General features: G+C 31.1%; 2 protein-coding genes across 4 annotated transcripts in view; both read right to left on the reverse strand.

Moving 5' to 3' along the window:
- The window catches only part of Usp20-33 (Ubiquitin specific protease 20/33), a 39,142-nt gene extending 35,159 nt beyond the window's left edge, over positions 1 to 3,983 (reverse strand). The window contains exons 1-3 of one of the 3 annotated variants that reach the window (XM_072531542.1): positions 3,672 to 3,983; positions 3,240 to 3,315; positions 1,512 to 1,628 (exon numbers count right to left, since the gene is read on the reverse strand). In XM_072531542.1, the coding sequence (XP_072387643.1) occupies positions 1,512 to 1,628; positions 3,240 to 3,311 (189 nt within the window). In that variant the 5' untranslated portion in view covers positions 3,312 to 3,315; positions 3,672 to 3,983. Of the gene's footprint in view, positions 1 to 649; positions 768 to 1,511; positions 1,629 to 3,239; positions 3,316 to 3,388; positions 3,438 to 3,671 lie in introns of those variants that run through there. The other 2 variants (XM_072531543.1, XM_072531544.1) reach the window with 2 other exon arrangements.
- Positions 3,984 to 4,842: 859 nt separating this feature from the next.
- LOC140440527 (uncharacterized) lies at positions 4,843 to 9,410 on the reverse strand. Its single transcript, XM_072530907.1, has 3 exons — positions 9,250 to 9,410; positions 5,720 to 5,937; positions 4,843 to 4,989 (listed from the first exon to the last, which is right to left on the reverse strand). Exons 1-3 carry the CDS (start codon positions 9,265 to 9,267, stop codon positions 4,914 to 4,916), a joined length of 312 nt encoding a protein of 103 aa, XP_072387008.1. The 5' UTR covers positions 9,268 to 9,410; the 3' UTR covers positions 4,843 to 4,913.
- Positions 9,411 to 9,782: the final 372 nt, after the last annotated feature.

Genomic DNA, 9,782 nt, shown 5'->3' on the forward strand with positions numbered 1-9,782 from the left:
GAGTGTAGACATTATCAGTATTTTGTGCTCGATTGGACTACTAGGTTGATGGAAGACCGAACAAATTGGAAAAAAGTTGTACAATCAGCCAAGACCCAGCCAGGGTTGTAGCGCTACGTGATAATGATGATTGGACTACTATATGGAAGCATTATTAAAACTCGAATAGAAGGTAATATGAGAGAAAGTAAAGAGCAAAATTGTTTTAGATTAGTGCGTCCTTGCATTGTTAATATATTTGCTTTAAGACAGATTATTTAAAAAAAAATCTGAAAAGATCAGACCCGTCCACCTAACTTTCTTAAACCTCCAAATGGATATGATAGTCTACCACTCTCGCAACTACGACCAGCAATGCAAAAACAGGGCACTAAACACACAATAATAAAAGCTGTACAAAATCTATACCTTGACGCGATGAGTATGAGAATGATCATTGCAATTCTGATTGACTCTTGGAGACTTCTCATGTATTACTACATTACAAGCACAATCATTTACCAGTAGAAGTAATCACGGTAACGAACGAGGACAAATCGTTATAACCAAATATTTTTTTCCAAATCTATAACATGTTTTACTATACAACTTGTTCAAATTGATAAAAAAATCCTTAAAATTAATAAAACATAAACAAATAAATAAATACCTAATGAAGAAACAATTTTGTACTAATTCTGAACTAAACTAATCATTATCTCAGTACTTTCTTAACTTTCCTCGACATAATTTGATATCAGTGCATCAAAATATGAGTTATCTTATCCAAAGCCACTTACTTTTCAGTATAAATGCTGTAAGATTATCACAATGATAAAAATGTTTTATTAAGTGATTAGATTAATATATAATTTCAAGAATTCTTTCGAAAGTTGGAATTATCATTACAGTCTTACACAGAAGAAATATAACAACAAACAGGTTTTAAATTAAACTTTTAATTAATGAATTTTTCTTAGTAAATAACTATATCAACTCAAATATCTTAGCATTTATTCTGAAACTACTTTATTCTGGCATGTTTTACCTTAAATATCTTATAATTTTTGTTAATAAATCACAATGGTCGTAATTAAAATTACATGTTTTTGATGTTGCACGCTCAAACCCCCAGAAATCATTTTCAAAACAGTTTTTTGTCAATTGGTGGACACTGTTTCATGCTTATTTACAAAATGAAATAAAACTTAAACCATTAAATTTAACTCTTAGAATTATGAAAACGATCATTCTGCGTTTAAGCACAATCCAGTCTTAAATGATCAAATAATTGAAAAGTATGTACAAGGAAAAGATAATGAGTTCCTTGCAAGTAGTGTAAAGATGGAATTATATTAAAAAAATGCAATTATTTTCATTTTATTTGATCATTCTGTGTCTTACTTCGTTTAGCCTTCAGTTCAATCCACCTCTCTCTAAAATTGTCTAGTAACAACTTTTAGTTAGAGGATTTACCAATAGTTAAAATTTAAATTTAATATAAATATTTAAAATATCAAATTTACACTTACTGCATTATGTATGGTACTATGATCATTTGATTTTTCTGCACAACCTATCCTCAAACAATTCTTGTGCAGACATATCCACAAATGAGGACCACGGCAGTCACAATCGGCACATATTATCTAAAAAAATGATAAACAAGAATGTTGTGATTAACATGTAATTAAAGTTTTTGTTTATTACCGAAAATTAAATTCACTTTTATAATATCTTTATTAATTGTTGTTGAGAGTGCAGACATTAACAGTGGTTAAATACACAAAAATTAATATTGAAGTGGTAGCAATACTTAGTTTTGGTATTGCTAATAACTAAGACCAGAGGAAAATAGTAGAAAATTAATAAAAATAACTTATCATATACTAACTAGGGGTAGCCTTAATGCTCTGAGCACGCAACTAGTATCGCAAGAGAAAGTGCAAATAAACCTATGGTATCCCTCTCGCACCCTGCTCTGACTGAACTGTCTTACACCCATTTGCTTTTCTTTATAAAAGCTGAACTGCAAGATACAAAGTTCGAGATATATAGCATGTAGTGTTATTCATTCTTTATGTTGGTACATGTCTTGTGATCAGAGCATAAAAAGTGATTTAAAGGCTGCCTCTAGTTAGTATATGATCAAACATTAGCTGAGATCAAACATTAGTTATTATTATCAGTTATATTTGATACTGTTAATTTGTGAGGCTATGTTGTTAGGAATTTATTACAATAGTCATCATGTGCACTCTCTTAAGACTATTTTTAAAATTGCCTTTGACAAGATCAACTGTGGTATGTTATTATCCAAATTTACTTTGTTGGGCATTGATGAAAAAATTATTAGATGATTTGGAAATATGCTAGATATAGATGGATGGATAGCAATGATAAATAGGTAAATATGAATCTAAGAATGACTTTTAAATTCCAACAAATGCTATTTAATATGATTCTCTAAACTTAAATATTAATAGGACCAATGTAACACTCCATTGAGAACGATAGATTAAAGTTTAATTTAAGATCTTATGTCATCTTGCATTTAGAAAGAGTTTTTGAAGGGAAAACCTCTCAAATGTTAGGTTTTATTCTAAGCACTTGTAAAGATATGTGCAAAGTGCTGTAAAAATATACCTCCTCTTTGGTGAATGTTTACAAAGTGATTTTTACAAATAATTTGTGGGGATTACATCAAATTGAATACTGAATAACTAGGATTTTTTCAAAAACAACATACAGACATGATCACTTTAACACAAAAAGAGCTCTTCATATGCACTATCTACTAGAGATCAGGCCTTTATTCAATAACAATTTTGAAATTCAAAACGACTAACTTTACCATCCCATTAGATAAGTGAAACAACATCTATTAATGGTAGTACAAACAGAAAAATAAAACACTTGAGAATGGCATGTTGCTAACAAAATTAAATTAAATATAAGTACTAGGACTACAGCATGTTTCACCTATTGCTTGAGGCCTCACTATTCATTCAATTTGAAATGTGCATGGTTTACATCTCTATCTGATGTTCCGAAATGAGAAAATGATGTTTATTATAGTATGATGTATACAGTATTTTCTTGTTCTTGAATTTTATTACAGCAAAAACTAAGCACACTTAATACAGAAATATGTTTACACAAGCAGTATGTACATATAACTACTGCTTTATCCACTGCGAAATAACAAATAAAACATTTTATACATTACATAGATACATTACCTCTTAATAATACCTTACCTCTCTAGAATTTAACAAAGTAGAAATTGGAATGTTCTCCGCTACAGCCACATGACTACAGGAATAAACCATTTCCCTACAAAAAATTGATGTAAAATGTTTTATTGCAGTTTACACCTTGGAACTGTTAAAAAACAATTGTCTAGCACCTTGATGTATAAAATTATAACTTTAATTGTTAAGTTATATTCACCATAATTTAAAAGTACAAAGTTTAATTGAATAAAAACTAAATTTTTAATGTGTCATACAAGTGACAAAAGAATTTACAAATTTAGGTTATGAATTATGTCAGCGTTATTGTTTATGCAAATAAAGGGTATACGGATGATGATAACTATGTATATATTGTTATAATACTGTACTGAATGAATTCCTTAATAATCATTTTAAAAAAATAAATTACAATTTTAAACTAACTTAAGTAGTTACCTTAATAAAGAGAAGATTATATTTATTCAAAATTCTAATTTGTTAATTAAATTAGACTGCAGTTTAACGAGCAAGTAAATTTATAGATTTTTTTATTAAAATTTCATGTTTAATTGTTGATTTGACGTTTTAAGTTATTTCTGACATGTCACTGGCATTGTTGTGAGCTGAAAGTGGAGTTTACGTATTCCACTAACATTCGATAATGATTCAATATGATTGGGTGTCTAGAATCACCTTAAAAATAATTGCACACTTCAACAAATTGACGATTATTATTATTCACACTTTGCTCTTTAAACGGACAGTAAATTTTAACTTTAAATGTCGATGTCAATAGTTGTCAAGTGTCTATTGTCATCTATCACAATTTTTTGTAAATTTAACATTTAAAAAATTCTTTTAATATGATAAGTTAAACGTACCTATTAGATTGTATTAAAAAGTATTGTTTATGAACAAATAATTTCTTTCCTCAAAATATGCAATAATGTTTTTTTTTAATAATTGTGTTTAGAATATGCAACTAACATTGCGTTACAACTAGATGCTTAGAAACTATACATTTTTTAGCCCAGTCAAATAAAATTTTTGTAGACGTAAAGCAGTAAACTTTGTTTTGATTTCTAATTGAGGCCTTTTCCGGATAAAAGTTTAGGTGAAAAGAAATAATTCAATAAAGTATCACTTTAATTTTACGACTCGTTTTTTAGACCCCTCTTGCTTTCGACTTCCTAAATATTCTAACATAATTTGGTAAACAAATTTGTCAAATTAAATTTGGTTTAATTCTAAACGAGCCGTTTATATCACTTTGTGAAAGTGCCAGTAACCAGAAATTACGACAATTATGACATTTTAATACCAAGCCTACTAAAATAAAACAATAAATAATTTACAGTTGATATTAAAGCACAATTATTATATCACCAAAAGTATTAACTTAGGTATAGGGAACCCTAATACTATTTGAAAGATAATTGACTTCCTTTTTCTTTAAAATGATAAAATACAGGGTGTTTCATTGAAAATGATTGACTTATTGTGACTCGAAGTTTAAAGAAATAACGTATCATTTCTACTACTCTTTGTGTGCAAACGGTTTTAAAACATTTCGAGAAGCCTATGAAATGATCCGTTTCACATCTACTCACTCTCAAATAAAGCTATATTCAACTTTAAAAATGTATATTACAGTATAGAGTATATAAAAGGTTCATCGGCATTTATTGTTTCTTGAATCTATTGGTGATGAGGAGGAATTACTGGACCTGGACCGCGTTCAAATCCGTGACGAGCAGGTCCGTTTGAGTCAGCACTGAAACCAAAAAAATATGTCAATTCCACAAAAATAAATTCAATTCAGTACAATTTTGAGTAAACTATAATGGATTTTGTAAAGGAATAGATAAATATACTCTGCATTACATAAAACCAAACTGATTATCGAATATTTCGGTTTCTTTACCTATCCGTCTATCAACTCTTTCTACATATCTACTCTTTCTCATATTTACAAGGTGTGATTAAGTAGTTCTATGGCTAGGTAGTTTATAAATTGTTGTATATTTTCCTTGTTTTTGTAAAAATGTACTAAAATACTGCTTCTCCATTCGTCCGGCATTTGTCCATCTTCCATAATTCTATTAAATAAATCTCTTAGCCAACTTATCCCTGTCTCTCCTAAAGTTGTCCACATTTTGCCTGTTTTTCTGCCAAATTTTTCATTTTAATAAACTGTCAAACTAAATTTTCTATCACCTTTTGACATCCATTTCCTGAACTAGTATTTTATTCAAATAATGAATTGGTTGCTCATGTGAGTTCATTTTAAACTGGGTAGTAGAAATAAATGACAGACTTACAATCTATTTATTTAGTAAGCGACGACTCTAAGTTTCGACCCTTGGTTGGTGGTCGAAACCGGTTGTCAACCAGTTGTACATACCATCAACAAGTAACTTTTTTGCTCCTTTAATACTATATTTTTTCAAACTTCTGCTTAAAGGAATAATTTAAACATTCAAACTATACTATGAATTACTTACTGAGATCCGAGAACTTTGGGATGATTTCTGCCTGTATCAGCACTGCTTAAGTCTCTGTAGTGGCGTCCACGGCCGATATTTGGATTGAAACCAGTAGCGTGGGGACTATTTTGATTAGGGTTGAAGCCAGTTGCGTGGCGTTGCTGACCAGGATTCAATCCATAAGAATGCTGTCCATATGCTGCTTCTAAGCATAGGTATACAGCCAAAGTGGCCAACTAAAACAAAATAAATGTACTCGTACAAAGATTGTGGAAGTATAAATAAAGAAATTATAAAATTCTATTGACAAAAAACAAATTGTGGCACACAAAAATATTTTGAGTGAAATATTCAAATCCCTAATTAATTATTGTTCTGAAACAAAAGTAGGACTTCGTCAGGGTGAGCCATTATCAACTGTGCTGTTCAACTTGGTACTAAAGACAATAATCAGAAAAACAAGATAAAACCCCAGGAAATAACATTTAAATGATCATCAATGTATAGCGTGTAATAAAAGAAGAGAAAACATTCTGGGTTATAATAAATCAAGAGGAGACAAAATATATGATAATGGGGGAAACAGGTAACAAGATAGGAGGAAACTTTAGGTTTCAAATGGAAGGAAGAGTTACCTAGAGTTTCCAAATGTTAAAAGATATTCCGTATCCAGGGCTAAGAGAATACAGGACGAAGACTACAAAGAATAGGAAGTTAAAGCGATCGATAGTAGCAAAAGGATACAAAAAATATGGAAATTAAAGAATGTTAATGAAATCTAAAGAAGTATCAAGGAAGACAAAAATAAAAATATAGAAAGAAAACAGTTACTAGACTAATTAGACGAATAGTAACATATGTAAGTAAAACACGGTATAGGACCAATCATACATCATGATATAGGACCAAATATAAAACAAAGGAGCAAAGGCACGAGAGAACAAATCCTTAATGTAAGAAATATCACAGGGAAAGCCAGCGAATATTGGGTTCCGATATTTATATATTTTGTCGATTATACCAGGACATATTATAATGTTAGATGGGGTAAACTATGAAATATACTACCGACAGTGGGTTTACCTAAACACTTGACTCACCTTATTAGCCGACTATATCAAAATAACCTGGCATACATTCGAATGAACGGATATTTATCTGATGAATGCAATTGGAGAAGGGAGTACACCAAGGATGCGTTTTATCTCTTTTATTATTTAACATCTATACATAATTCATATAAAGAGAATAACCGAATGGAGCCCCATAGCAAGGAGGAAAAGAGGACGACCCCGAAAATCCTGGAGGAATGAAATAGACGACGCCATAAGAGAGGCCTAAACGATGGAGAATGGGACAACAGAGAGAGACGGAAACGGTTGAGCGAGGGAAGGCAGTGAATACTGTAGAATCCCTGAATATATATACATAATTCATAATGCGCAAGGTTTTGGATAGCTGGAAATGAGGAATAAATTTAATCGCTGTCAAGATTTAGTGTATAGTCTCTTTTCCAAAAGAATTCACTAACTTACTAAAAAAACAAGAGGCAGAAAGTTTTAAGTTTGGACACATGGTTAACTATAACAAAACTAGAATCATGGTTATTGACCGCCAACAAAATTTAGTCTACAATATATTGAAGCTCTGGTTAACAACACAGGCAGTTGTGAACCCGAAATTCGAAGACGCATAAAGCTTGCAAGAACAGCAATGACTCAACTAAACGGGGTCTGGCGTGATCGTCACATTACTGCAAGCACAAACAAGAAAATTTCCACATTTTATTTATGTGAGATGACTAATTCGAATTCCATGGATGGCTCGCCGCACGAGTGTCTCTCTCTGGGAGTCTGGGAACAGTTTAGAAAAATGATGGAAAGCGACTTCTACTGTACACAAAAACAAATATGGAAATTCATAAGAAACCAACTGAAAGAAATGGCAGAATTGAAGGAATACAATAATATACCAGCAAACGAATGGGAAAGATACCCGACGCAACTGTTTAAAGGAGAGGAAAATGATAACACAATCACGTACCTGAATTAAGACATGAAACAGAAAAGAATCAGTTTTCAGGAAGTAGAAATAGCCATAAATTCACTCAACAATAGAAAGTCACTAGAACCAGAAGGAATAATCAACGAGCATTTAAAACACGGAGGAGAAAGTATAAACCTAGATATGACAAAACTTATACAAAAACTAATATTGCACTGCAAGATACCAGACGCATGGAGAAACAACCTAATGATACCAATGTTCAAGAAAGGAGATAAAGAAGACCCCAACAATTATAGAGCTATAAATCTACAGAACACCGCATTTAAACTTACCACAAAAGTCCTAACCAACAAAATCAATAAACTAACAACTTTATCAGATGAACAACAAAGATTCAGATCCGGAAGATGCTGCGAAGACGCCGTATTGGTGCTAAGACAAATCACAGAAAAGACAATCGAGTACAATAAACCAGTCTTGGTCGAACTTGTCGAAGTCGAAGACATCTTACACCTACTGTATAAAAGAAACATATCAATCAATATACAAACCATCGAAAACATCTACTTCCATAATCGAATACAGGCAAAGATAAATGAGAAACTAACACAGTGTATACCAGTACAAAGCGGAGTCAGACAGGGTGGCTCGTTAAGCCCACTTCTCTTTAATATAATAATGGACGAAATAATAAAAGCAGTACTAATAAATAATAAAATAATAAAGGTCATGGTTACAAAATGAGGAACAAAGAAATCCAAATATTATGTTATGCAGACGACGCTGCATTAATCGCTGAGACAGAAGACGAGCTCCAAAGATTAACACACATCTTCAATACAACAGCCAAGAAATACACTATGATAATATCAGCAGAAAAAACCAAATGTACGACAACATCTAAATACCCACTACGATATAAAATCGAAATTGATGAGGAAATAATAAAGCAGGAAGTAAAGCGGCGGGATCTCTTAATGACACAATCTGGAATAAAAAACACCTAAGACAAGATACAAAATCAAGAATCTATAAAGCAACAATTAGACCTATATTAACATACATGGCGGAGACAAGAGCTGACACATCTAAAACGAGACGACTACTAGAAATAAGAGATGAAAATACTTCCACGAATATCAGGGAAAAGTCTGTTGGATAGAAAGAGAAGCGAACACATAAGAAGAGCATGTAACATACAAGAAGGAAGAAGAAGAAGAAGACTTTCCATTTTGCCCAAAACCCACTCCAGCTCCAGATTTTCGGATAAAAGCAATCAAAACAGCAAGTGAACTTAAATGCACAAATCAAAACAAATTCATTAGGAATCTCTATTAAAATACCTCTACCTTGTTATTACTCTTGTGGATGATCTATTCTTTCTGTAGAATATTTTGTTGAACTGTAAATGGTAAAAACCTACACCAGGATGTGATTTATACAATAATTAATAAAATATTATCGTTATTAAATAAACAAAGATAAAAACACCTTCACAGTTTCCATTTGAATGACACCTAATAGATAATAAAAGTACTTACGACTAACTTGCACATCATGATTAATGATTGTAATGAACGTTTCACTTGTTATGATTAATTTTAATCCAAATCTCGAATATATACTATATTTGTGTGCTATTCTGGGAATACTTTTTGACAAAACACATTGTTTAATCTAAAGTTTTGAAGGGGATTCCACTTATTAACGTTACACACAAAAAAAGAATTCATTGAGATTATATTATAAAAATATCTATTCAATATCGTATTCTAATACTACTCGTACTTTTATACGAGAAGTTAATTGTCTTTTTAATGAATTTCATCGACGTTAGAACTATTTAATAAGTACGAAGAAAACCGTTGTTATACCTACAGGTTGTTATACAAAGAAGTGTAGATTTGTTTGTGATTTATAATTGCACAAAAATTATTAAATAGTTTTGTGTTTGCAGGTAATAATTTGCAGTAGGTATATAAGTACATGGTACAATAATAAATTCTCGACTTAAGAAGTATAAAAAAATTTTTATTAAAAAAATGCATTTACTACACAATGAATTCTACCTATA

The sequence above is a fragment of the Diabrotica undecimpunctata genome, chromosome 5 (genome assembly GCF_040954645.1).
Source record: "Diabrotica undecimpunctata isolate CICGRU chromosome 5, icDiaUnde3, whole genome shotgun sequence".
Lineage (NCBI taxonomy): Eukaryota > Metazoa > Arthropoda > Insecta > Coleoptera > Chrysomelidae > Diabrotica > Diabrotica undecimpunctata.

What these genes read in the sequence shown, in the direction of transcription:
- LOC140440527 (XM_072530907.1), bottom strand. An exon ending in CCCAAAGTTCTCGGATCTCA is followed by an intron (nt 4,990 to 5,719) that starts GTAAGTAATTCA and finishes TTTTGGTTTCAG; the next exon opens with TGCTGACTCAAACGGACCTG.